The sequence below is a fragment of the Odontomachus brunneus genome, unplaced genomic scaffold, assembly GCF_010583005.1.
Source record: "Odontomachus brunneus isolate Ranch 3 - 2012 unplaced genomic scaffold, Obru_v1 Obru_scaffold_013, whole genome shotgun sequence".
Lineage (NCBI taxonomy): Eukaryota > Metazoa > Arthropoda > Insecta > Hymenoptera > Formicidae > Odontomachus > Odontomachus brunneus.
This window is the reverse complement of record NW_022639463.1, coordinates 102,504-130,414: the sequence shown is the minus strand read 5'-3', so window position 1 is coordinate 130,414 and position 27,911 is coordinate 102,504. Positions and strand designations below refer to the sequence as shown.

Sequence of the window (27,911 nt, the reverse complement as noted above, 5' to 3'; positions counted from 1 at the left end):
GAGAGAGAGAGAGAGAGAGAGAGAGAGAGAGAGAGAGAGAGAGAGAGAATACATACATAGGAAAAAATCCAAAAAATTGCCAAGTATTTATTCGATTATTCAGTTTCTTAAATATTGTTATCTATTGTCTTATCATTATGGATTGTTATTGATTAAAAAGTAATGTCCTCACAGTTTGATGAAACTTCTGTTGTCAAGATGACATTGTATGTAATAACATAGATATACATCTATCTCGCGCGGAACGCTGCGGCCGGCTTGCGTACCACGTGAAGTTTGCGGAATGTGGCGGCATGACGAGTGAATAAGCGCGCCATCCTATAACGCCTCGGGCGACTCTAGCAACCGGTGTTATTAAATGAGAGCGCCATTTTCGCGCATGCGCGCCGCAGCATCAGGGACGTATACGTATGTAAAGCGAATGTTATATTTCGGTGGAACCTAACTTAGAGAATAAGGGTCGACGAGGTAAGCAGGCAAGTTAATTCGTGCAACATATGTGCAACACGGATCCAAATGTTATCAAATTGCTAAAAGAGTTATTAACAAACGAGATATAACATTTCAAGATTTGTGCTTGAACAAATGGATTGTGCATTTGTGTTTGGACAAAAATAAATTTCAAGGATGATTGACTAGCTCACCATTCTGAAGTACATAAAGCTTTTTATACCATACATTGCATCAACATTAAATGTTGTACAACGAACTTGATAAGTTATTTATAGCGGCCAAACTTGCAGAGAATGTAACATTCCATTTTATTGTCACACGCACGCGCGTGCTTATTGATTTTTCAAAAATTCTTAAATAACTTTTTAGGGGCATCCACACAAGAATATAGGAGCCATACACAGGACCTTTAGATAATCAAGCGAATCGTGTTGGCTTGTGCTGCCACCTTAAATACGCATGCGTGAAAAAAAGGGGGCTCGTCTAACAACATTGCTAGTGGCTCGGCGGAACGTCACTGCGCGTCCTTTCGTGTGCGCGCCTTCATTGGGACCGGGTGTTTTCTGAAAGCGAGTTTATTGTGTGTCGCGCGTTCACGCGATAAAGGGGCATTTTTTCGCAAAGAAGTCTTCTTAATTTTGGAGAGAACTTGGAAATAGTTGGCAAAAAGGATCTCGAAGCGAAAGAGTGTTGCCGCATCTCACAAACAGGACAAGTGACCGAATCGGCGTCGTTGCCATTTGGCAACGTGACATCGTTTATTTCAGAAAAGAAGACAGCTTGAAAATACAGACAGTACAGCAAAGGGATAAATATCAATTTTGATTGGGGAGACACGGAGCATCGATTGTCGTTAAAGCAGTGCATGTTTCTATTACAGAGACGAGATCGACAGCACACTTCGAATTTCTGTCTCTCTTTCTCTCTGTTTCGCGATCCCGCGACGAAACGAAATGAAGTTGGTTATGCACATGCTTTATGAAATCAGTGATTGTTACCGAGATAACTTTGACACGCGTTTGATGGTATCTTCGTGCTCGTCGCTGCCTCGAATGAGTTCTCTGCATACGACTTCATTGGCTACCACGTTGTCTCTGTTTCATCACCGAACTTCAGGCACGTGTTGTACTGTTCAATTTCGCGTTTTGTCCAGGCTCATATTAAGATACATTTATACTATATGATACATACACGTATTCATTATTCATATTCCCCTCTGTTTTTATTAAATTACAGAAGCGATAGTGACTTAGAAAGAACAGGCAAGATGTTTAATTTTCACAAGCCCAAGGTTTATCGTTCTAGTACTGGCTGCTGTATCTGTAAGGCCAAATCTAGCAGGTAAGTGAACTATTCAAACGAATTTACACTGAATTTACAAATTTAATGTAGACACTTGCATTATTCAAGTAAGCTTTTTCCTTAGATAAAATGATATAAAAATATATCACATAATATAGTATTCTTAACAACAACATTTATTACCTCAAAAAATTAACAATATTATTTTGGTGATTTAGTTTATTCTTCAGATATGCTAATCAAGTTTTAATAGATAAAGAAACATTTAAAGAAATTTGATGCAAAAATATGTTTGCAAATAGAGAGAGAGAGAGAGAGAGGGAGGAAGAAAGAAAGAAAGAATTGTTTTCTGTATTCGAGTGGATCTTTGAGCCTTATTTGTTATTTTTATTTTATTATTTAAAGTATAATTTGCTATATATATTTATATTATTATTATTTTGTCATAATAGACTTACCCATGCTGTTTTGTTATATTTGCAGTTCGAGGTTTACAGATAGTAAAAAATATGAAGATGATTTCTTGGAGTGTTTTCAACTGCAGGAAAGACGTACTGGTGAAATATGCAATGCATGTGTTCTTTTGGTCAAGCGATGGAAAAAATTACCAGCTGGAATGACTCGCGACTGGCGACACGTTAGTATATCTTGCAATAAATATTATTTCTCAATGATGCTAAAACGTCCACGATTGCCAACTGTGCTTGCCAATTTGAGATTTAAAGTACTATATTATAGCTGTAGAGTTGTATGCTAGTATTTGAATGAATATCATGATAAATGTGAACACAGAAAATATTGTTGCTTTTGATATTTCCGTTAATGAGTTTGTCGAACAAATTTGTGATTAACCAAAAAATTTAGAAATAATGCATCTGGTATATAAATATATATTATATGTTTAGTGCATTTTTAATAAATTCATAATTCCTTGTTGATATAATCTATGATTTATAAGTACTTGTATTATTTGAAATAATAATTGTACAATATTCATGTATAAAGTAATCTTGACGATAGATTGTTTCTTTTTTCTTCTCTTCTGTGTATACTCTGTCTATGAATATAATTATTTCCAGGTAGTGGATGCGCGAGCTGGTCCCGGTATTAAGTCGCTAACAAAATATAAGTCAAGGAATAAGAAGAAGGTGAAGGATAAGCCGGAAAAGACCGAGAAGATTGTGAAAAAAAAACATGTTTACATAAAGACTGAAGCTGACCGCGAGCATAGTCCAATCATGTGCGACGATTTGAATGGTTAGTATAACCACGTTGGATTTAATTGTTTAAAGGTAACTTCTCGAGACGCGTACGTATATATGTTATAAATTAAGATTGCTAAATGCTCTTTATGAGTGGTGATAAGATTATTAAGTTCTATATTAAGTAACCTGGTCATTTGATACAAGAGTCCTGGAGAAGTAACATTTGTTATCTGTTTATCTAATGTTAGTATTGTTGAATGTTTGGTTTTGCAGAATATTACAGTGTTGTGGAAGAAGGCAGTAAAGGTTCGAGTAGATCAGAAAGTCCTTCAGATAGTGATGGTATCCTGGAGAAACAATTGGATGTACCACCTATTGAGAACACGGAAGCGGAACAGGGTCATGTTAATGATTTCATTGATTTGTCATATTTTAAAAGGTAATCTTAACATCTTGTTCGACTTGTACAACAATTGATAAAGTTGCTCATTATCGTAAAAAATAAATTTTAGAATTTATCTAATCTTGATTAAGCATGAGCGAGAGAGAGAGAGAGAGAGAAAGAGAAGTTTCTCAAGATTTTTCATATTTGCGTAATCTTCTCGAGCCGATAGAATTGCAAAGCATTTGAAATTATTGTTTAAAATTGTGAAACTTTTGGAGGAATAGCGTCTGATTAAAAGAAGAACGCTTTGTATGATTTTATAATAGAATAGGATAGAATCTACATACGCATGCACGCACACCTATGTCAAAATATAAAGCTTATTCATGAGATGTGAATTAATATGAATCAATCAGAGGCAAAATCGAAGAAATTGAAGCGGCGGTTTTGAAAAGCGCTGTCTTAGCGGGTCGAAGTCTTGGTTTTCTACATCAAATAAATGGCAAAGAGCCTAACAATCAAATAAAACATTTTAAAAAGAAAAACAAACTCCCTTCGAAAACCTTAAAAGTATAAACCTTAAAACTTTAAAAAGTATGAAATAATTTTGAATTAATATTTTTATGTACTTACATAATCTTTTTTTTTTAATATTCTAACGATATTACACAGAGAAAATATTATTCTACTGTTAAGAATTGCGATTGCTCGATTTATTTTACTCCTTTAAAGAAGATTCAAGCGATGATAATTCTATGGTTTCACAGAGAGGTCATCTGTTGCGGCATAATCTTCAAGGGTCCTTATGGTGAGGTGATCGTGGATCCTTCTTTACTGAAACCCTGCGTGGGTTGTCTGGCCGTCAGGAGACAACGGCAATGTAGTAGCGATGGCTCGTCGTCGGCATCGGAAGCTACCAGCCCCATCCATTCTGCGTCCGTTAGTCCGGCGTACAGCGTCGAATTGCCGCCGGAGGCAAGCGTCGTTTCCTCCAAGCAAAACGCTAAAACGACCTTCAGCGATTCATCGTCCGACTCTGGTTACGATGAATGCTCCAATCAGGGTGCAGATAGCGGCAACAAGACTGGCAAACACGGTCAGCAAGATATCAAGTTGCTCCAACGGATGGACCAGATGTCCCGTAAATCCTTGACAGTCGATGGCGACATCGCAGTTGATCCACCGCCTCAGATCCAGTCGATGTCGTCCAATTAATGCCGACTGTTCGTAGAGCGCTAATTTATTCTTTTCTCATTATCCATACACAACGTACTCGTACACACCACTACACTACACATACACACACATATGCATATGTATGGCTGTTCTTGACCATAGGGATGCATTTGAAGATTTGCCAATCGATTTTCGCCAGGGTCCAAAGTTAAGAGAGACAAAATTAATAGGGGAAAAAGGGAATTTCGATTTGAGGAATTTTAAGAGAAAATTTGTTGGTATTCTCAATTGTAGGAAACACGACAAAGATAAGGAAATTTTGATTTTAACAATTTTTAAGATTTCTAAGAGTAAAATCTTAATTTCTCAAACTAAACTGTAAAAATTTCAATTTTAAGAAATTTTGATACTTTTTTAACTTTTTTTGTTTTTTAGGAACTTTAAGGAAACAAATTTCAATTCATATCGTAATTTTTGGAATTCTTCAATTCCGAAAATTAATTCAACAATCGATTGAGAATTTCGCAACATATGATCTTTAAAATTATATTATCTTCAATAGTTCAAAAGGAAAAAATTCTTAAAATGTTCGACGCCGAAGTTTTTAAACTGTTGATAAGACGTGTCACAGGAAAGTGTTGATTGTTTTGGATTAAAAGCGATCGTCGATAACCAGTGACAGGTCGATAGCAATAAATGCATATGAAAATGGTTAGAGTCGATTTTTAGCATGTATTTAGACAGTATTAGGAGAAATTAATGAATCTATTTAGATAGGGAAATTCATACACACATAACGCAAACATGGCAATCAGATTGGCAAACTGGACCATCGGATCTTAAGAAATATAATCCTAGATGATAGAGGTAATTTAAAAGAGAGAAAAGAGTAATTAAGTATATAAAAACTGTTAGTTCCTAGTTGACAAAGGAAGGTTGAGCATGCATCGATTGCGCGTTTAGCACCGAGTTTATTCAGTTCTCATCTCATCTCATGTGCGGTCTTGTGCATCATAGAGTCCGCGATACATGACATGCGACACGTTCTCGTTAGGTCAACCAAGGGAAATGGTCGGAGATGATTTTTCGATGCTTATCGAAATTTGAAATTGAAAACTGTTTCCAATTGATAAATGAGAACGAGCATTTCCGATTTTCGCCGCATAGTGCTGAACGCGGGAGGAAAGACGGGCTAAAAAGAAAAGGACGTACAAGTGAGTACCTGCTGAGAACAAAAAGGAAGAAAACCGCAACTGTGATCTCATCGAGTTGCTTTTTTGGGAAATTCTTGACATTTTTTCACGCACAAACGATTCTTGAAACGGAACTCGTTTAGTGATATATTTTAAAATCTCTGTGCCACGATTCGTGGATTCGTGATGATTGAGCATTCTCAGAATCGAGATAATTTATCGTGAAGAAATAGTAATAATTTTTTCGGCATGCAAGTTCGGATGTAGAGAAAGATATTTAGAATTCATAAATTGCCCTGAATGTGGAAAAGCACGGATCTCTTGAACCGTAGTTATTGGAGAGAGAGAAAAAATGCAAAACTAATGACTCTCGGCTTAAATACTGGATCCGAGATCAAATGCGAAAGTATAAGAAAAATGTGCAATAAACACATCGTCGATCCCGTCCAGCTAAGCTAAGCTACGAGTCATTAATCTTTTAAGTTATTCCTAAGCGAATATCAGAGAAGAATAACACTGGTGTTTATAAATTATATAAATTGCCCATCGAAACGATCCGAAAGTTCACCGACAATCTCTTACGATTAACGTAAATGAAACGAGCAAGGGATAACAGTTTTTTTCATCAACAATCAAACAAACATCGAAATCGCTGTACGATCCGTTGTGGGGCGTGATGTTGATCGAACGATTGCCTCCTCCCATATTGGATCGTGTGAATATATTTGTACATTTCTTCTTTGAACTAGGATTTATGATCTCTTCATTATGAACAAAACCGGTAATTATATGTAGACTTACTATGTTATTATTATCATTGTCATCGTCATCGTTGCTATTATTATTATTATTATGATTTATCATAGCTAATATATATATGCGACGATCGAGGTTGGATCGTGGCGCTTCGATTTAGTAATTTTTCTTTTTCTTCCCTATTCTTTTGTGCATTTGATCAAAATTATTTTTCATTTATATAATTTATTTTAAAGTGTATTAAGTACGAAAAGATATTAATTCGTTCCGCAGTATGAATGTAAATTGATCTCCATTTTTTAAAAGAAAATCTTATGTAGGACATATTATATAAATATATATATTTTTTAACACATGTGCAAGCATGCGTGTATGTATGTGTGTGTATATATATTATCGTAAATTTTATATACGTATATATATATAAATGTATATATATGTATGTATGTATGTGTGTATATATATATATATAAAGTTGCACAAAGTGACATGGTTACAGATGAACAATGGAAAATTAAAAGACCAAAATTTTTTTAAGTAAAGAAATTCTAGAAAAGCTTTTAAATAAACATCTCTCTTTAACAAATTTATGGATAAATTTCATCTTTTAAGAATGGAAGAGATTTTCAATTATACAGTTAGAGACTGATGAAGAATTTAAAATTTAAAGAGAAGAAAATTCTTTTAGATATCCATTGTTGATAAATGGAGATTGTTAGGGAACATAGATTTTATCATATATTTTTATATACAGAATATATGTAAAGCAATGAGAGAAGAAAAAAAGAAGAATATCGGAAATAAGCGCTACGAACCTGCCTGGATTAATAAATGAGAGATATATCGTTCCACTCTCTTAATTTATTTGTTTTGTAAGTTACTTTTGCAATATCTTTTCTATGTACACATACATATGTACAGGGTGTCTGACTATTATCGTGCCAACAACACTCTTGTTTAAATAAGGTGCTGCGTCAAATTGAATAGACAGGTTCTTTTGTAAAAGACACGTACATAAAATAGTTGTCAAGATATAAATTAGAGAAGATTGAGGTGCGCGATGCAGTGGAACTCTGGAGTGGCTCAAATTGAAACATGTTTCGAATTATTTACATGTTTAATATCAGGCACCCTATTTGCGTACATAGGTCAGTGATCTTCGTTTTCGTAATCTTCTTTCTTTTTTAACACTGCCAGAGAAAGGAAAAAATATCGCGGTCGTCAACATTGATAAAAAGTGATAAGTAACAACAACCAAGTCTGGCAATAATATTATGTAAAAATTATTTATATATGCTTCTCGTTCTTACAATTAATTTAAACAAACATATGTGCGATATTACACTAGAGATATGTTACAGAAAATAATTCAGAGGATAAACATGGCGCGACAAGGTGTGTGTCTGTATATGTAATAGAGATATTGAAATTTTAATGGGGAACCATTAAATTTGTAAGTGGAAATTTTATCGATTAGAAGATATAATGTGTGATGTAAATATATCCGCGAAGACAACTGTGCAAGTTGCGATGGACAAACAAACCTTTTTTATTTTTTCAAAAGAAATGGTTTTTCAACCTATTGTAAAAACAAAAAAAATCTAAAGTAAAATTACACACACACACACACACACATACATATATATAAATTAATATCTGTTTAAGAAAAGCTTTAGAGATAAATAATGAGAAATTAAAATATTAAATTTGTATTTTAACTTTTTTCTTTTTATCGAAAATTCATTCAAATGTGTATTTTTAAACTGACTACACTTACATGGCAAGATTAAAATGATTGAGAATAGTCTGTCCTGGAAATGTCCATCAGCACTTCATTGGCAATTGTCGATACGCACAGTGGCTATTGCGTATATCCTTTGCGAATTGACACAAAAAAATTCTTATTGTTTCATCAGCGTGTTGAGAGCGTCTTGATGCGAAAGGACACGATTTCTTCTTTTATAAGATACTGTTTCAACTCGCGGGAATATGCTGTATACACAGAGTATCCTATTTTCACCGAATGTTTCTCAAAATTCTTCGATCAAATCATTGTCGATCTGTTTTCTTTTTTTGTTTTACGAAAATTTCAAGATATATATATAGTTCTCGAGTTATGAATGATCGAAAAAGGAGATGTCTTTTCTCGAAAGTTAATTTGAGTTGTATACAGATTGATTTTTAATGCGCTTATTTTTTAAATTAATTTTTATTGTATAATTACGTAACATAAAGTAACGATGTCCTCGAAAGAATGCTCTTGTATGCGCATGTAGATTTAAATCGTAACACGATTAATTCATTTGTCTTTCTTCAATTCCATTATGTTGATAACTTCCGAAAGTTTTTGTAAGAAATATTGGCGAAGATTTAACTTTTTGCATAAATATTAAAAGTAAAACGATTAAGAGACTGATTGATACATTTACCCAGGCAGCAAGGTGACGTCTAAAGACGTCATTGAGACGTCATTAAGACATCCATAGATGTCTTAATGATATCTTAATGACGTCACCTTGCTACCTGGGTAACTTTTTATTTACGGCGCTCTGTGTATGTGTATGTGCGTTAGGTGAACTGTTTATTGGGTAAACTTAACGTGCGCGTACACGCACACAAACATATGTAAGAATAACTATATGTTATTTATGCGTACGTGTGTGCGAGATTATTTATAATAGATAAAATGGATGCATAGCAGGATACTAACGATGACGACTGCCGTAATTAAGATAATAAGTAGTGTCGGTTACACACACACACACACACATATACACAGCATATATATACACACACAATTTGTATATATATGTATGTATAGAAAACAAAAATATCTATTCCAAGTCCCACACTGTGTATAATCGCTATTAGAGATATTGTTCTATCGTGTACAATTATATTTACTATTTAAGGGATTATTATTATGATTATTCTATATTCGCGGTTATCGATATCTTGTTGAGATTTCAAATTACGAAACAAACAAGAGGATTTTTATAGTAAGATAAGGAAAGAATTATGCCACTTCTCTTATATCTATGTACAACTTTGTAATAAACCGATTTATTTGTAATTTGTTTTGTTTGAGTCCTCTCCATTCAGAATCATAGAAAAATTGACTGTTGTCACGTATAATTAATGTTTGCTCGCATTGCTTGCACTTTTAAAGCTGGCCATACACTTTCCGTAACAGTAACCGTAATGCTAGATTCAAACTTAACGCGATTAGCGACGAGCGATGAGCGATATCCAATGAGAGCTCTTATTTCTTTTTAAAGCAATACTCTCAAGCGTCTTCTACAATGGCAGTAGGAGTAGTAGTAAGAAATAAGCAGTAAGTAAATAGACCAATCACAATCGATTATTTTTGAAACGTGAGAATGGAATTGGTCAATTTGCTTACTGCTTATTTCTTACTACTACTCCTGCTGCCATTGTAGAAGACGCTTCATAGATTTCAGTGTGAATCTTGCATTAAGGTATCTTTACATGGGAGCATCGAGCGTCGAGCGTTAAAGCGGTAGCCAATCAACGTGCCACTTTCCGCAAGAACTACAAGTATACTTCTAGGACCTGATACGTTGATTGACTAACGCTCGACGCTGGAACGCTCCCATGTATTGGTACCTTTAGACGTAACGTAAGAATTGACTAATCATGTTGAGAATCATCGAATTGTAAGGTCGCCATTTTGTGAATGCTCGATCGTAATTGGTCAATTCTTACGTTACGTTTTACGGTTACTATTACGGAAAGTGTGTGGCCAGCTTAAGGGACCATCTACAATGGAAAATCGTACGCCGTAACAATAAGACGTAAATTGACCAATCATACTGGATTTTTACAAGAATAATCGATTGTGATTGGTTAATTTCTTACTGCTGCAGCATACAATTCTCCATTGTAGATGGCCCTTAACACTATCTAAAGGTATCTAAAGGTTCTACATTAATTGCAATTCGATTGCAACTCTTGTTGCGACAGCCAGTCAGAAGCGTCAATAACACCATTGATGCTTCTAATTGGCTGTCGCAATAAGAATAGCGTCTGTTTGCGATCGGCTTGCAACTAATATAGAATGACCTTAATACCATCAGACATGATGAGCGCGAAATCCAATGAGAGCTTTTTCTTCTAAAGAGAAGCAATAGGCCTATTCTTTGCAGCTGCACTGCTGATGCAATCTTTGACTATTTAATAACGTGTTTGACTGGCCCTGGGCTCCTATTCTTGAAATTTTTGTGTATACGTAATTTTCATTGCGCAGCTATTTTATGGTATGATTAAACCTACGCAATAAAACTTACGTATACTCAACTATTCCAAGAATAATGGCTCCTGCACACAGGACGCGGTAATGCTTGCCGCGCGGCGGAAGTCCGCGCGACAGTCAATCAATATGCTGCTTTCCGTAATAACTTTCTAGCTTTTACGGAAAAACAACATATTGATTGGTTGTCGCGCGGACTTCCGTCGCGCGGCAAGCATTACCGCGTCCTATGTGTAGGAGCCATAAGGGCCCTGGGTTAATCGCTCCGAGAGCGATTAATGACGTCAAAAGTCTCTACTAGCCAATCATAAAGCTTATAAGTACTTGGTCGACCAATAAACGTAGACTGAATAACCCAGAGTGGGTTAACCCAGAGCCAGTCGAACATGTGGTCTGTTCTTTTCAGCTGCACTACTGAACTGGTGCAATAAGTTAAAGGGAGACAAGTATATGTTTTCTCACTCTAACTTATTGCACCAGTTCAGCAGTGCAGCTGGAAAGAACAGACCAATGCTATTAGTAGAAACGGTGGCGATCCGTAATGGAGATTTTGGAATTATTCTTTGCAATTTATGATTCATGCAGAGAGAAGTATGAGAGCGGTCACCAGCCTGATATCAATGGCCAGAGTTAAATGCATTTTCGAGACGTCATCTAACAAAGTGCGCCTCTGCTGTTCGTTAGGCGCATTTTCGCGGTGGTAACGATAAAATGTGCCTGGTTCATGCCCATTGTACTTTCCGATCGGACGCTCTCTGTTGAAGTGTCGCAAGGTCTAACCTTAGTGGATTGACGAGTAATTTGCAAGACTTCTCGAAGGAAAATATATGACTTTTGTAAGTAGCAATGTTATAATTGACAAAGAGTTGAATAACTAGCAATGTAATGATAGAAAAATTCCGCGTTTGAACTCGTTGCGGTTCGGTTCGATAGCCTGACACAGCATGCAAGCCAGCTGAAGATTCACTTAGATCTTCCTGTTTGAGCTTTTAGATGGATAAAACGTAACGGTACAGCAAGCTAAGAGTGCTTATCGTCAATTCGTGACATATCTATCATTGGAAGACAACGTTTTCAACATGTCGTTACCTGCCGTGAATAAGTCACGAAGCGTTACCTGCTGGATCTTTGTACCATTATTTATAGGGCTACATGTAGGTTGGTACACGCTACAACAAACTTACGTACCGCCAAATGAAAGACACGATCATCCATTGATCAAATATTTTAAGAGATATACTAAATAGAAATATCTGTAGGGTATATCGTGTTATATAGGGTGTACTCTCAAGAGCACACTATCAGTGAAATTTGTTGCACGCATGGACGTAAGAATATATTGACGGAGCGAATTGTGGGGTGAAACCCAATGAGTGAGGGGAATGATTGTATATATTATAATGGAGTTGTCATACCATGATGGCGACGGTCACTGTTTTTATACATAGACAATAGATACAAACCTCCGACATCATGATAGCCGCGACGATGTAACCTCTTATCTCTTGGGCTTCACAGCCCCTCGTCTATAATCGCACTTTGCGCTCCGTCTATGTTAACACATCATTCTATCTATGTTGTATATATGTAGAAAGACTGAATGACACGTAGCGACGATATAGCGCGCTTTCCGAACGCACCCATAATAGTTGTGATAGAATGATTTATTTTATACAAAACTCTTTATTGTAAGAGATATACATATGAACTGCACGCGTTTGCTTCTACGTGTAGATATAAACGCAAATCTAAATCATTGAAATTGAAATAAAATAAATTTGAAAATTTCCTCTTAAAAAAGGAAATGTGCGAATAAACTGTAAAAAGATAACAACCATAACCGTTCCTTTTCGTTCCCTTTTCTCTTTGTTTTCTAATGTTTCACAGATCGACGCAAGTATTCTCGAAAAGCTTAAGAAAATATATGTACAATCACAGAGAACGATTAACCTCTTATAGTCGGTAGGTGGTCAAAATTTTGTTGATGTATGGAGGAGCTTTTGGGCCGATTTTCACTTTGGCTATGAACAGAAGGGCCAGCCTTGGGTAATTGCGGCAACACCATTTGGCTATAATTAGTATTCTGAAAACGTAACAAAATACTTGTAATCTCCATAGAGCTGAATGTACCCCTCTCTCTCTCCCTCCCTCTCTCTCTTTCTCTCTCACATACACACGTACACACGTCACCGATCACTCGGTACTTACTCGAGACCGCTCTCGATACTTTTTCAATTTTTCAAACTCTTCCATTTCGACATCCGGCATTTTGTAGTGAAAATTGTCAAAATAAGAATGTCGCAGCAGCTGTTCGCACGTCCACCTTCCGTTCGGATCTTTGTCTAAACATTTCTTGAGAAAATCTAGCTGTTGACGAAAAGTTGGACGGTGAGTCCGACGTAACGACTCGTAGTAATTCGTAACCCCAGACTCGAGTGAGTCTAATATTACAATATACCTGTAAAGGATTGTTATCGCCATGTGGTAGCGTGTCTTGGAGAGGTGTGAGCGTTTGCGGTGTTGGAAGAGTGATACCGGCGAAAAATTCGTTTTGTTGAAAGATGGCCATGTGTCTCGGTAAGAGATCACCCAGTGTTCTTCTTATCAGATACAATTGGTCTACGTCGGATTTTCCTGGCCATAAGGCTTCGCCTCGTATCAATTCGGCAAACACGCAACCGATCGCCCACACGTCTACCGGAGTACCGTACTGCGTATCCCCAACCTGCTCGGAGAAAAGCAGGCTTTATGCTCGCGAACCGTTGCAACTATTACGTTGACGGTTCGTAAAAATTGTAAGAAAAATTGTAGAATCGTCGCGCAGGTATTCCCCGGTTAATGCCGACTAATATCGTTACACGAGTGTCGATCTTAAGATTGGGGTCTTACCAACAATTCGGGTGCCCTGTACCATCTAGTCGCGACATATTCTGTGTAGTTTTCACCGGGACTGAGCATACGTGCGAATCCAAAGTCGCACAGCTTCACCACGCCTTCGGCGGTGATGAGGATGTTCTCTGGCTTCACATCTCTGTGAACGCATCCTAGGCGATGACAATAAGCTACGCCCTGCAGAATTTGCCAGGTTAGCTGTCTGGTCGTGAGGTCAGGACAGCCTGTAGGATATTTTTCCATCTCGTTCAGCAGTGTGTTCTCGCAGTATTCGAACACCAGATGTAGCTTCCTTTTTCGTCTAAAGACCTCCAGAAGATTTACCAGATTTGGATGCTTGAGATTCTACGGAAAAATTATCTGATCGATTGTTTCGCTTTTACGTGCTCTGTAGGAGAGGTGTGCTAATACGAGAAGGGTTACTCTTTTCAGGCCGAGAAATGTCAAGACGCGAAGGGTCATTTAAATGCGCATACGTTTGGTTTGGTAGCGCGGCGGCCACTTGTTATACAACGATAACGATAACGTAAGGCCGCGCCAGAGAACGGAACACGCTAAGATATTGACCGCCGCGCGGTATTGACCGTTGGCTACTTCTCGGCAACTACGGTGACTCTAGCCCAATGGTAGAGCTTCCTGTAAATACTCGCTCTCTCTCTTTCTCTCAAAAAGTGTGCAAGTGTCCGACGACAGCGGACTGATCGCGAATCGGTCGCAATTACGAGCGATAATTACGGGACAAGCCCGGATTAAGCTTGCCGGAACGCTTTCAACTGCCGCGTTGATGGACGTGTCGAAGCGTGCTTTCTCGGAGGTCAATGATCTCCGAGAACGCGTCTCTTGGCAAGCTTGTTCGCTGAGAAAGATCGATTGCGCATCGGAGAAGCTCGACGCAACTTGTATACGCTTTCTTCTGATTATTATCGCGGACTTCTTAAATGGAGCTTTTTTATTTCTTTTTTAAACGTTAGACCTTTTTTAAACTGACCTTCAAGAGACGTATCTCTCGTAGCGCGATCTTACGTATGAGGGGGTCATCTTCGGTCTGTTGAAACTTTTTTACTGCCACCAGTTTTCCAGTTTGCCGGTCCCTACACTGGAAGACAACGCCGTAGCTACCCTCGCCGAGCCGCGCCAAACGTTCGTAACGCTCCATAGCTTTGCTTGGCGCCCGAGACCTATGCAAAATTTATTTGTCACAAAATTTATCTCTCTTTATATGTTTCACCGAGCGAAACGAAGCTACCCTTTCCTTCGTTTCTTTGCCTCTATTAAGAGTGCTTTTGTTACGTTTCCACTGTCTTGACGTAACGTCAATGTATATAATTCCGTCGTTCAAGCGTCAACTCGTGCATAAAATCACATGTATAAAATCAACATGAAATCGTATCAACAAACATTCCAATCTATTTAATCTCTCGCTCTTTCGGCGATCATTACTGCACGAGTTGCCGAGAACACTGAATCCACATTGTACGTGCACAAATGTGTACAAATCTTTCACGAATCGTGTTTCTACAAGCACAGTATTAAAAAAAATTTTTCAAAGAGAAGGAAAAAAGCATTAACGTTTTAAAGTTTTTCGAATTTTTCCAACTTTTCCATACCCACTTTTTATACTTGGCAAGGCATGGCAAGGATGTTAACTGTTGCGTAAAAAGCATAGTATCACGACAGAGAGTACCGGCTAGACTGTCTCTCTGTTCCAATAGATGACCAAGGGTCAAGCTACCCCACGAAAGAGAGAGAGGAAGAGAAGGAGAGAAAGTTTTGTTCAAACCCAGGCGATTCGGCGCAGGCGCGAGCACGATTCTCGTCAAGCAAACCATTCACGAAAGCGGTCAAAATTTCATATGCTCATATAATGGCATTATCGTAACATGACAGCACAACGGGAACCGAGATTGATAAATTCCATCAAGACTGAGAGAAAGAGCTGTTCGATCAAATACGAATGCTCTTTATCATTTAACTCTCGGACGCGAACGAGATATCGATTTAGTGCGTGTAATTACATGATCTAGTACGGGCAAGTGGACTGTGTGTTATTTGGCTGTCGTTCGATTAATGGAAAAGACCAGAGAGATTACTCGACTATTGTTGCAGGTTCCAAGTAATTCGACATTGATAGTAAAACGGAGATGACAATTTCGTTCGATAAAAATTGGTCGAAATTGTGGAATGATTTTTTACGTTTTATTCGTAAGAATGTCACATGCTTATTTATTTACAAGTTTAATGTGTCGCGTTTTATCACGATATGGAGATATGCGAGGAATGATGTTCTCTTATAATATAGTTATATATTGACTATCGAGTATTGATATTATAGTTAGTATGATATATCGATAAATGTTGAAATATATAATTTTCGATTTTGTTTGAAAAAGGGAAGGAGGGAGGGAGGGAGGGAGGGAGAGAGGGAGGGAGAGAGAGAGAGAGAGAGAGAAGAATTATAAAAAGCTCTTACCACTGTGGTATATGTTGCTGATAATTTGCAAATCTCACATCGTTTACCATATTGTTGCATTTATACACGTATTATTATATTTCTTTGATAAAATTAGCGGCAAGTATCGATAGAAATTTTGAATGTTAATCATTGATATATACTTAGACTTTAAATCAACGCGCGGGACATGACTGTTTTTACTAGGTTACGTTTACGGAGATGGATGTGACAAATTTTTAAGGTGTGAATTTTTAAATGGCCAAATTCACAAGCTAACTTTACTACGTTTATCTACGTACATTGCAATTGTCATCTTGTCTAAAGAATTTTGGTTGAGCATTAAAATTTCTTCCCAAAAAGTCGCGTATTATATTTCGCTACAAGAGAGAGAGAGAGAGAGAGAGAGAGAGAGAGAGAGAGAGAGAGAGAAATAATACGGAAAATTAAGAGCAAAAATAATAATATAAATTTAAAATAATATCGTGACATTCCTTTATTTGCTTTAAATAATTCGTCAAAAAAGATAAACATTTTTGAAAAAAGATAAAAAACTTAAAACTTGAACAAGTTTGCAGTTGGAATATCGCATAATGATTACTTCTCTATTGCGAGAAGATAATGCAATGCTCGCAAGTGTTTGAAAAAATACAAAACCTCCGTTCTAAATGCGAATCTGAACGTACTACGTTTTAATGAAAAATGGTCGATGTTAACGATGTCGAGTCGGCGCACAATGTGTGTTCCATGTAAGTATCTAATGTTTCGGTAAAAAAAGAACTCGTTAGTAAGAATTATTAGTACGTACAAAAATCCCAGGATAGAATTCATGGAGCTCGTTGATCGGAACACCCTTATCGGCGAACATACCGAATAGTACTAACACTTTAGAGAAACGTCGCTTTACATTATCGTTGAACTCTTGATTATTGACAATCGATATTACGCTGCCTGTATGCGTCTATATTTAAGTATTCTGACCGTGAAAGAGGTCGAGACTGTCCTTTAAAAGTTAGACGTCGCGAAAGCGGAATCGTCCGCGGAATCGTGGCCACTCAGAAATGAATTTTTCGCACGAATGTTAAATTTCATGTGAATCTTGTACGATTCGCGAGAAGCGTTTTGTTTTCTATCGTTTTGTGCAATAAAAAATGGGAACTTTCTCTCTCTCTCTCTCTCTCTCCCACACACACTCTCACTCTCTCTTTCTCTCTCTCCCCTTCTTCTTTCGTTTCTTATCTTGCTTTGACGTCGCTTGCGTATCTAATGTACATTTTTGTCAAGTTTCCCCTCATTGTTGTTTTCTTTTCCATTATTTCACAGAAATGTGACTGGTTAGACCGCGCACGGAGAGAATCACGAAACATTGAACGTTCATTGGAAAATTGCGACATTTGCGGTCTCAAGTTTAGTTGGCCACCGGCAATCAATGTTTACTCGTGTTTACCTCCTCGGTAGCAATGGTAGCGTACTACCAAACAGCCAAAGCTTCCTATCCTGAAGCCATTTGTCCATTCGAAGGCTTTTTACAGAAATTTCCAGCTATGAATGAAATATTCATGTCGCAGCCTCGCCAACACCGTTGTGACAATCGCAGCGGATCTCATTTGAAGCGTCGACATTGTTGACGCGAACTATTGTCAAACTAACGTTCTCCGATGCTGATGGCAGCACTACGTTTTCACCAAAGCTCACCCACCGATCGTGTATTCGTCCTTTTGCCTAAAACCACGTCAACCACCCGATCGATAATCCTTCAAGCCAATGTATCTCAGGTCTGACGTCTTTGTACTTTTGCCAATTCTACTTTCGACACTGATTCCAAGTTTCGACAAGTTTACCTAACCCGAGTTTCTATCTCGATTGCAATGAAATGTTGGAACGAAAAATTTAGACGCGTTGATCTGACACATTAACCATTGACTTAGATTCGTGCAATTGTAGGAACACGAAGTATGTGGGATTGTTCAATTTTCGAGGACATGTGTGAGGTTAAAAATATTAGCACGAAATAATTGTTAAATTATAGTCAATCATTCATTTATTTTTTTACGTAGAATAATATCATTGTGTGCGTACTTGATTACACGGATAGAACACGTATGAGTCGAATATATGCATTTCATTCAACATTACTCTTTTCTTGTTCTCGATTCGTCATTTTGGGCTAATCACGAGATTTAAAAGCTCACACGGCTATTCAACTGTTTGTAACAATAACTATATTGCGTTACAAACTTATAATCCGTGTGTGTACGAGTGAGATAGCAAGTACTTTTCTGGCGGACTATTTACTTTTCAGTGTTGTGAATATATATATATATATATATATATACATATATACACAGAGTATCCGTCCATAAATGTCCGAGCAAATATCTCGTAACTGGTTGAAGTTACAAGAAAGTTTAATAAGCAAAATTTACATGGCTCTTAATCAGCTACAAAATGCATGTAAAAAATGTTTTTACTCGTGACCTTTTCGAGTTATGAAGGTCAACGTAGTTTTTTTAAATGGATACCTATATTTTTTTGGATATTTACACAGTAGAGATAATTTGCAATCAAAATTATGCAATCAAAATTTAGTAAAAAATTACTACTACGTATCGTTTAACGATCCACTTTGATGTAATTGATTTTCAATTCGTCGAAATGTACGACTGTTTGGTATTCTTCGTTCTGGATATTTTTGTTCATAGAGTAATCGTGCTTTATTTTCATTACGCATACTTAAACATATCTCAAGCATTACGTGCTACCCTGTAATTCATATTCCATGCTATACAAATACTTTACTTACAAATCAAGCAGTCGTGTAGTTTGACAAGTTAAAGGTCAGTGATACTGTTCGACATAACAGACTTCAAAATATTATGTACAGGGTAGTATGAGTCTGTTAGTCAGTCGTCTATATATTTTCAATAAGTACGTATTATATTGAAAATTACGAGTGCGCAAAAACAATGTTTACAATTACTGAACAGTATGATATGCTCGAGATGTAGTATTTAAGTATGTGTAATGAAAATGAAGCACAATTACTCTATAAACAAAAATATCTAGAACGAAGAATACCAAAGAGTCGTACATTTCGAAGAATTGAATATCAATTACGTCAAAGTGGATCGCTAAACGATACGTAGTAGCAATTTTTTACCGAATTTTGATTGCATAATTTTGATTGCAAATTATCTTTCCTGTGTAAATATGCAAAAAAATTATAGGTATCCATTTAAAAAAACGTTGACCTTCATAACTCGAAAAGGTCACGAGTAAAAAAAAATTTTTTACATGCATTTCAGTTGACTAAGAGCCATATAAATTTCGCTTATTAAACTTTCTTGTAATTTCAACCAGTTACGAGATATTTGCTCGGACATTTATGGACGGACACTTTTTGTGTACACATACACACACACACACACACACACACATAGTCTTTTCTGGCAGTTTTATATGTGGCTCTTGGAATAATTTTGTGGAAAAAATTAAATTTCATCTTCCTTGCATAATAAATACAATATTTCGAGTAAAAAATGTTACGAAAAGGTAAATTTAAGGGATCTCTTCCCTTTCTATATTATTCTAGAAGGAAACCTGCAATAAAATACTCTATTCTCGGAATTGTACTTTCATAAAATTAACATGTAGCTTTAAAATTATTCACATGCTGCTTTTTGAGAAAAATTCAATAGACACAAAGTAATATGAGTGATGTTATAGTTGATTCGGGCTAAGACAGACTTTTGTTACCATCAGGATACACAGGAAGATCATGTATAAATGATTACACGCTCTTTGCGTTTCTTCGTATCGTATTAGCTGATCCAAATTTATCGATGTCTCGAGTTTCACCTTTCACGGTAAATGTGACAAAGTATTTTTTGGTGCGATCCAGTCTCTCAGTTGGAAGCGCAATCACCTGTTTTTCCTCTCCGTGCGTCACCTCCACCTGATAAAATGATTAACAATTACAATGAACTCTAACGTTGTTCGTGAATAAATAGATAGGTGAGTAAATAGTAAACAACGCAATTATCACACATCCATTACCGTCATGTGTCCTCTGCCGCGACTTTCTATTTTCGGAAGATGATCCACTCGATCTGGGACGCCTCCAGCCACTGCAATTATAATCTACATTCACACTATGGACACTGACTCTTTTCGGGATCTACATATAGACGGCATATACAAGCTTCAACACAAGAAATCTAACGAATGCGCAACAATTGAAACTAAATTTGATATTTCTAATTGATTAAAATTGATATTTCTCCACCCGTAAGCTTGTACGTATTGCAAGTTGAGAAGGAGATGCGCACGATACGTTAACGTACGATATGTGTACACTGGAACGGAAGTATAAGCACTGGTCGCGTGATGGCAACGATGAGTCCTCTGCGTGCATTGTTTAGCTTCGGTACAAAAATCCGGAGTGGCCGGCTTTCCTTGCAATCTTCTCAGTTGCTCGTACAGGAATGCTTCGAATTGTCTAATAACGATCATTTCGTATACGTTAGGCGCGATGTATGAAAAGCAGGGTGCTCAGTAATAGATACACTCAGTAGAAAGAATCGCCATATTTCATCGTCAAGTATGTCTATTATCGAACATCCCGTACGAAAAGCGTTTAATATCTGAGCAAAATAACCTGAACGTTAACGGCCGATCGTACTTGACGACGCCAAGGGTAGGCCCAGTCATGCCCGACTTGTGAAAGGCATCCACCTGAAAGAGATCACCTTGCTATCGTACAATTAATGGCGCAGGTGTTTTGGAAAAAACGCTATTTATACCGATACCACATGCCCTCTCACCTGCCTCTTTACCAAGACATGCTCATTTGCTCTACCATGACGAATTTGTAGCCTTTTGAGTTCCATCAGTTGGAAAAAGATCTTCCTCTCGAGATGGTAACGACGCAAACTAATTTGTACATCTCTGGTGATTGTTTCCATATTAAGGGCCTGCTGTTTCGCCGTGTTGGGGCAGCATCTCGAGTTTCTCCTCCGTGGAATTCTCGATACTCTGGGACTCGGTTCTATCCCACTGTCTCTGCCTCCGCTGTCGCGACGTTGCTTCCTCCATGGCCGGTGGTCACCTTCTTCTGGATTCTCGATTCTAACTAAGCGACTGCTAGTTGCCGATAGCACCTAATCATCGACAGCGTCGATCGACTTATGAATGAATTTTCATCATAACAGCTCTAATTAAGTTTAACAAAACTGAATCATCTAAAGAGTAGTTGAAGAAATGGCGAATTCAAGAAATTGTCGTAAATCTGCTGTATACCCTTCCCCTCTAGGAAAAACATATTTTTTCAAACTCCTCAAACCATTCCTCAGATCAATTTCTCGAGTTAATTTCTCGAGATAAGAGCATAGCAAACTGACTGATTATTACGAATAGTTGCCGCGGGTCAGCAAACTATTTCGACACTAATAATAGCTAAAGATATAAATGTTTCATTTACCCGGGGCAAAGAATCGAGGTCTGAAGTTCTAGATACAGTCAAGCCTGTACTGGGTGCTAATGCGTGTGTTAGCTCTTCTTCGCTCGTACTTGGCAAAACTCGCGCAACATCGGTTTCATTGTCTTCTTGTTCCAAGTCCTTACCGAGAGTCTTTTTAATTTCCTTCTCGATTATTTCGTCTTCATCCCATACCGGACTGTCTATCACGGCGACTATCGCGCTTCGATCCGGCGAGTGTTCCTCTGAACTTTCGAGCGAGTGTTTCTTCGTCGGTGCCTTACACCTTCCCGTCCTCGTATTTCTTCCTGTGGACGGCCTTGAGCGTCGAGTTTTGGTCGGTCTCGGAAGTTTTGGAGAGCTCGAGCCACTGTCATCGATGTAGCGGAAATCATTGCCTCCTGAAATCTTGTCTGTTAGACAAATCTATTTGTTTGCCGAGTTAGACGCATTTGTTAATACACCCCTAGTCTACTCAAGTTCCTTCTCCTATAAAAATCTATAAAGAAAATAGTCTAGAAAAAGTATTTCAGAGTATTTCTTCTCCGTCAGCATATCAAGTATTTGCGAGCAACTTGTTATTCGTTTCAAATGTCGCTACAATTGAACGCAACTTGCTTTGTAAATGTACACTTTTCACCATTTGATTTGAGCCTACTTAATATACCTTGGTCCGAAAGCACTTACTTGGATATAATTACCTGTTTCATCTTTCGCTTGTTCATCGTCAGATTTCTTATGGCGAGACGATTTCTCCGGTGACGTTACTTGTTCCATTCGCGATCGGGACGCGTTGAAATCCTTGCCGTCGTTTGCTGATTGCTCGACAAACGTTAATGCGTCCGTTCTCTCCTTTTTATCCTCCTGCACGTTCTTCGAAGTCTCCGTGTCGTCGTCGTCGTCTTCTCTTGATCCGACATTTTCAATCGGATCGGAAAATTCGTTATTTTTATCATTTTCGCGTACATCAAATTGATTCGAGGATATCGTCTCCTCGTCTAGTGGTTGAACGTTTCCGGCAGTACTTCCGTTCTCCGGATCCGTACTACGCTTCGCCGCTTGTTGAAAAGTATCCTTTTCCTCCTCCAGGATCACAAGCTTCTCTTCAATTTTTTCTCTATCTTCGGAAATATCTTTCTTTGATGCGATGAGATTTTTAGTAGATTCGGAAACATCAATGTTTAAATTGGAAGATTTATCGGACGCCTCTTCCTCGGTTGTTTCTCGTTTTTCTCGTGCGTCGTCGGATGTATTCGACCGGCCTAGAGGAAGATTACTATAGCCAACTCTCGATTAATTTTTCGATGATAACGTGTAATTTGTCAAAAAAATTGCCTACGCACGCTTGAATTCTTACCTTCTCTTTTGTCGTTTGCCTTTTCGGCTTTCGACTCCTCCAGCCCGGTGAGCACTGTTACGAGCTCCGTCTCGTTTCCTGGAAGATCGGATGGACTAATTTCCTTCGGGAAAGAACGAAACGACGTTTCCAGCGTCGACTTGGGAGTGTCAGGTATTTGGTCTTTATGAACCATCGCCGTCACAACTACTCGCTCCACAGTTTCTTGACTAGTGCTATCCGTCCCGTCTATCCCGTATTGGGATTTCATAATCCGAGATTCCATTTCGTCAGCCTTGTCTTCACCTCCACCTTCTTTCTCGACTGACTTATCCGACGTTCTGCGACGAGTACGCCTCGCCGACTCTCCGACTTTCTTTTCTTCCTTGCCCGGCGACTCGTCTTGGTCGGTCGTATCTTCCTCATTGTCAGACGTTTTCGACTTGCTGGATCTGGACATTCTTTTAGAGCTACGTTTGTGTAATTTAGTCAGTGTTGTCTCCTTCGTGCTTTCTCTAGGAGTCTTGGATCTTCTCCCGGATACAACTTTTTCGCATTTCTTTTCCAGCGATTTCTTCACCACGATCACTTCCAAGCTGTCATCGCTTACACTGTGGCGATGGCGGCGATAGTGATGGTCATCGTCGTTTTCGTTGTCGTCGTCGTCATCGTCTTCGTCGTCGTCGTCGTCGTCGTCGTCGTCGTCGTCGTCAAACTCCTTCCTCGAGTTATCTTTGACTTTCGCTTCGTTAGAGCCTTTATTCGTCTCTTTCTCCGGTCGCCTTCTCGCGGTGTGTCGTCGTCGTCGCGTGCTCGTGCCATTCTCATCGTCGTAAAGATAATCGCGATTCGAGTAGTCCGATTCGACGGACGAATCTGAATATTCGTGTTTGCGTCTCGTCGATCTTCCTCTGCTCCGCTTTCTTCGCTGACTGCGCTCACCGCTGCCGTTGTTGTCATATCTGTCGATTTGATTAAGTAGAGTAAGTCGAATAGAGAATGCATTTGTAATAATTAAAAGAAGGACAGTGTGGAAACTAATTTTATTTGAAAGTGTTTTCACTCGTTTTAATTTATGAGACGACATTCTTTTGTGAGTGAATCGTACCATCGAGCGACATCAAGCGAATGAGAAAAAGATTTGAATAAGAGAAATTGTTGGCAAGAGCACTTTACCGCGCTGATTCGCTGCGAGTTCTCTTCTGATCCTTTCTCGAGGACATCTTTGACAGCCGTATCTCCTCCTCGCTGAAACTTCGACTATCTCGACGTGCGAGCTTTCTCAGATTACCTTTCCGCCGTGTTCTCCTTTCTGTCCAACGTTCCTCATAATAGAGCTCGGGATGTCCTCGGCTCGATCTACGAGGGCTACTGTCGCTCGCGGTACTACTTTCGGTATGTCTTATTCGGAATTTTGCTGTAAAAACTAAAGTGATGCTCGGTGATGCATGTATAATCGTATATACAGCATATATAGACCGTGTGATCAAGATGACCGACCTTTGTTCGGTATAACCTTGCGCGCTCCAAGCTGCTGCGCCGCCGTGGTACCACCGTGCATCTGAATCAGTTTCGCGCAATCCCTGTGTCCTCTGTAAAGGGCTGCGTCCAACGGTGTCATCGAACTGCCCTTGCTGGTTCGCAGAACCGCGTTGATCCTCGCACCATGGTCCAAGAGGAGCTTGCACGCGTCCAAATGGCCGTGCATGGCCGCGACATGAAGAGGAGTCTTGCCGTCCTGCGTAGCGACGTCGAGCGTGCTCGGTCTCTTCTTCGCCAGCCACTTCATCAACTCGATTCGGCCGGATGCTACAGCTTCGTGTCCGATCCCTGTGCCTCGCACGGTCCTAGCGTGAAGCGAACCGCCGTGCTGCATCAAAATCTTCAGGGTCTCCAATTGACCCTTTGCCGCGGCGCAGAGCGCCGGTCTGAAAACGAATTTTCACTCTTCAACCGCGTGAGATGTGTGTGTGTGTGTGTGTGTGTGTTAGAGAGAGCTCCGGTTCTACAAAAAATCTTACGTTCTACCCTTTCGGTCCTGCCGATTGGGATCCGCTCCAAGCTTAAGAATAAGTGCGGTGGCGTCGGCATGGCCTAAGGTGGCGGCATAATGCAACGCGGAACAGCCATTATCGTCCACATGGTCGGGCTGAGATCCGCACAAATTCACCAACACCTCCACGCATCTCGCGTGACCCCTCGAAGCGGCGCAATGAAGCGCCGTCAAACCGTCCTTGTCGGAGGTGCCCGCGGCCGCCGCTCCTCCAGCCCTGCGCGCGCGCGCGCGTTCATTATGGGTGCGTTATGGGTTATGAAAGAGAAAGATCGAATGATTTTCGTCGCTACCTCGCCAGGGCCAGTACGGCCTCCACGCTACCGGCGCTCGCTGCCCACAAGATCGGCTGCCGTCCGTCCTCGTCCTTTGCATTTACATCCGCGCCAAATTCTAAAAGCGTCTGAAGGACCTTCAGTCCGACTTTCTTTGGAACTGCGAGCTCGGCCGTAGCGGCCGCGCCGCAACATTGGGCGGCGTAGTGCAGCGGAGATCCACCACGTAAATCGCCGGTGGAAGGTCGCGCGCCGGCCGCTAGAACTAATCGAACGCATTCCGCTTCTCCGCAAACTGCAAATCGTTCCAACTCCTGTAATTGCTCACGTTCTGCGACGTAACCGACGATTGCTAATGGACTAGCGAGTCAGAGAATAGAGGAATAAACGATAAACTTGGCCGACGAGTAATATTCAGTTTAACCGAAAATAACCGCAGGCCCCGTCGCGTGATCGCCGGCAGACCGGAATCGCGTCACCGAGGATGACCTACTGACCTTACCTCGCTTGACCACCACCCGACCACCCGAAAGATCGGGAGGAGCGGCGATATGCGGCCTCCGTCTCACGGAGATAGAAATCACGGAGATAAAATGGAACGGATAGACTGCAATAGGAAATATACCAGTAGCCCAATGAAGGACACTGTGTCCTTCCAGATCCTTGGCGTTCACATCAGCACCATTCGCCAGCAGGACCGCAACCAGTTGGGTGTCGCCCGCGATCACTGCCAGATGAAGCGGCGTGTGACCCTCAGCGTCGGGAGCATTTACCAGCTCCGGTGCCGCGGCGGCAACAGCACCACCGGTTGCCGCGTCCATGCAATAATGGAGAGCGTTCCTCAATGTGCGATCCCTGTAACCAATCGTTGCCTCCTGTTCCTTCAACAATCGTAAAACTCTCGCCCTGTTGCCCTGTTGGCAGGCGTGCATCAAAGGCGTAGCGCCGAGTTGTAGCACCCTGAAACACACACACACACACACACACTTGATGAGGCACGCCAGCGAATCGCCAGCGACGTACCGCACAACCTGTGTACCTGTAAGGTCTACGACGATCCTTGCGACGATCTCGATTCTGTGCGGTAACTCCTGCGTAATGTTGCTCCTGCGGCCAGTGCGACGTGCCTTTGCTTTTGGTACTCGGATGCGTATTCGGTTGCGACTGCGACTGCGGCTGCGGCTGCGGTGTCAGAGGTGGCAAGGACACATCGGCCACTCGTTCCGTTCTCTTCGGTTGAGGCTTCTCCTGCGGCAGCTTCAACGGAATCGGCGGGGTCTTAGTGTCCATGCCCGTCTCTGGTAATCGCGGCTATTCCGATCACACGTGGAAGCATCTTTCGGTTACTCAACGGATCGAACGCCCATCGCGCCCAAAGGATGGGGAATCACCCGTTCCCTCTAGCTGTACGCTCCAGTAGCTGTACACCGATATCTCCCGACTTTACACTCCCATGTAATTCAGTCTTCATTCGGGACAGGCTGCGCCGTTTCTCTGCATTTCGATACTGTTTTTCTACGACTTTTGTGCGTCATTTTACAGTCGCGCGGATATAATTGCCATCTATATTTGAACGCGCGCGCGCGCGTTCCACCAGTGCGACCCAAATATTCCGCTCCGAATCCAAGCTCGGCTACTGACCACGTGCTGGCTACTGACCAGGTCACTCGCTACCATAGAAACCAACGGTCAAAACACGCGACCACCTATAAAGAATTATAATGACTGGCACAAGGTCGCCACGTGTCAAATTCTAATCCTCTCCGATCTGTGTGGGTCGTTTTAACCGACGGGATTGTATGACCTTCGCGAGTATTCCCGACATTCCCACCAATCCCACGACTGACCCGATGAAAATTCAAATTCTATCTTGTGTCGCGGACTTTTTGTTCTTCTTGTTCACGTGCGAGATCAACCTTGGCGAGAAAGGCACTGCCCACATCGGTTTGATAACTCTCTTTCCTCGCTTTTCGGGAGAGCGAGTGTAGAATGCGAGTATTAGCGAATACATATGGAGGACGCCTCTTGTTCGTCAGAGGATATATTTAACAAATATTCTCGGTATTTGTTTGTTATGCGCTACTCCTTACTACTCACTCTCACTGCCTTGTTTCTCATTAGGCGAGTCGAGAGAGTCACGCCCGGCTGCAGTTATAACAACGATGAAAGGATCGAAGCGTAGCGAAAGAAGGAGAGTTTAAGAAGGAGCGTTACATTTCGTGCGATTGCGATGGCCTCGCCGTTCGTACACACGCGCCGCGACGAACTCATGCGCACGTAACACGGCGATGACTGAAAATCGTTATTTCGTTGATTCAACGTGCCGCACATCGATCGTTATTGCCCCGTTAATAATTCGCCTCTCTCTCTCGTGGCCTTCGCGGTGTATACTCAGTGATGTTTGGTTGCATCGTTAATATTTCATCTGCGCCTTCGAAGAAGTTACGTGCACCGACACATCACGTGTTTATTGTTTGCAAGATCCAGATCGGTGCAAACAGAATGCAAATCGAAAATCGTCGCGTCCTTTTAATGCGAAGATAATGTGTCAATTTACTAAAGAAACTGCGATGCAGTCTCGCATCGAGATCACTCGACGCGACTCGACTCGTGCGCTCGACTTTGCAACGAATTTAAAGTGCGCGGGAACGCGCGAACGCGCGCGCGCCTACGCTTGTCGCTCCTGTGCT

The 27,911-nt window shown here is 40.2% G+C and overlaps 3 protein-coding genes and 1 long non-coding RNA gene across 10 annotated transcripts in view; 2 read left to right on the top strand and 2 right to left on the bottom strand.

The window, feature by feature from the left end:
• The window catches only part of LOC116841023 (SIN3-HDAC complex-associated factor), a 12,929-nt gene extending 3,386 nt beyond the window's left edge, over positions 1-9,543 (top strand). Inside the window, 5 exon segments of the mRNA XM_032808503.1 lie at positions 1,690-1,794; positions 2,239-2,392; positions 2,835-3,012; positions 3,234-3,399; positions 4,113-9,543. Coding sequence (XP_032664394.1) covers positions 1,690-1,794; positions 2,239-2,392; positions 2,835-3,012; positions 3,234-3,399; positions 4,113-4,560 — 1,051 coding nt within the window. The 3' untranslated portion in view covers positions 4,561-9,543.
• A 1,695-nt stretch (positions 9,544-11,238) lies between these two features.
• Positions 11,239-12,557, top strand: LOC116841102. Its single transcript, XR_004377492.1, has 2 exons — positions 11,239-11,576; positions 11,734-12,557. It is a non-coding gene; the product is annotated as an uncharacterized LOC116841102 (long non-coding RNA).
• Positions 12,558-12,646: 89 nt separating this feature from the next.
• On the bottom strand, positions 12,647-17,775 carry LOC116841101 (cyclin-dependent kinase-like 4). Of its 4 annotated transcripts, none has more exons than XM_032808642.1 (6): positions 17,529-17,775; positions 14,621-14,810; positions 13,630-13,977; positions 13,199-13,465; positions 12,949-13,107; positions 12,647-12,823 (listed from the first exon to the last, which is right to left on the bottom strand). In XM_032808642.1, the coding sequence occupies exons 1-6, from the start codon at positions 17,594-17,596 to the stop codon at positions 12,686-12,688; spliced, it is 1,170 nt and encodes a 389-aa protein (XP_032664533.1). In that variant the 5' UTR covers positions 17,597-17,775; the 3' UTR covers positions 12,647-12,685. The 4 variants fall into 4 exon arrangements, with proteins under 4 accessions (XP_032664533.1, XP_032664534.1, XP_032664532.1 ...); XM_032808643.1 differs by lacking the exon at positions 17,529-17,775 and adding an exon at positions 16,890-17,014; XM_032808641.1 differs by lacking the exon at positions 17,529-17,775 and adding an exon at positions 15,244-15,516.
• Positions 17,776-18,115: 340 nt separating this feature from the next.
• LOC116841097 (ankyrin repeat domain-containing protein 12) overlaps positions 18,116-27,911 on the bottom strand; it is a 10,238-nt gene continuing 442 nt past the window's right edge. Inside the window, exons 1-14 of one of the 4 annotated variants that reach the window (XM_032808635.1) lie at positions 26,261-27,911; positions 25,847-26,181; positions 25,240-25,516; positions 24,915-25,163; positions 24,394-24,821; positions 24,070-24,319; positions 22,915-23,855; positions 22,259-22,819; positions 21,561-21,970; positions 20,905-21,240; positions 20,739-20,815; positions 20,425-20,579; positions 20,138-20,208; positions 18,116-20,036 (exon numbers count right to left, since the gene is read on the bottom strand). The exon at positions 26,261-27,911 is cut by the window's right edge and continues 442 nt beyond it. In XM_032808635.1, coding sequence (XP_032664526.1) covers positions 19,872-20,036; positions 20,138-20,208; positions 20,425-20,579; positions 20,739-20,815; positions 20,905-21,240; positions 21,561-21,970; positions 22,259-22,819; positions 22,915-23,855; positions 24,070-24,319; positions 24,394-24,821; positions 24,915-25,163; positions 25,240-25,516; positions 25,847-26,181; positions 26,261-26,511 — 4,506 coding nt within the window. In that variant the 5' untranslated portion in view covers positions 26,512-27,911 and the 3' untranslated portion in view covers positions 18,116-19,871. The remainder of the gene's footprint in view (positions 20,037-20,137; positions 20,209-20,424; positions 20,580-20,738; positions 20,816-20,904; positions 21,241-21,560; positions 21,971-22,258; positions 22,820-22,914; positions 23,856-24,069; positions 24,320-24,393; positions 24,822-24,914; positions 25,164-25,239; positions 25,517-25,846; positions 26,182-26,260) is intronic. The other 3 variants (XM_032808636.1, XM_032808637.1, XM_032808638.1) reach the window with 3 other exon arrangements.

Coding starts and splice junctions, on each gene's coding strand:
- LOC116841101 (XM_032808641.1), bottom strand. CDS start 15,461: ATGGTTTGCTTGACGAGAATCGTGCTCGCGCCTGCGCCGAATCGCCTG. Junction 14,811..15,243: donor TGCCTTGCCAAGTATAAAAA/GTGGGTATGGAA, acceptor AATTTTGCATAG/GTCTCGGGCGCCAAGCAAAG. Junction 12,824..12,948: donor AGTATCGAGAGCGGTCTCGA/GTAAGTACCGAG, acceptor TTACGTTTTCAG/AATACTAATTATAGCCAAAT.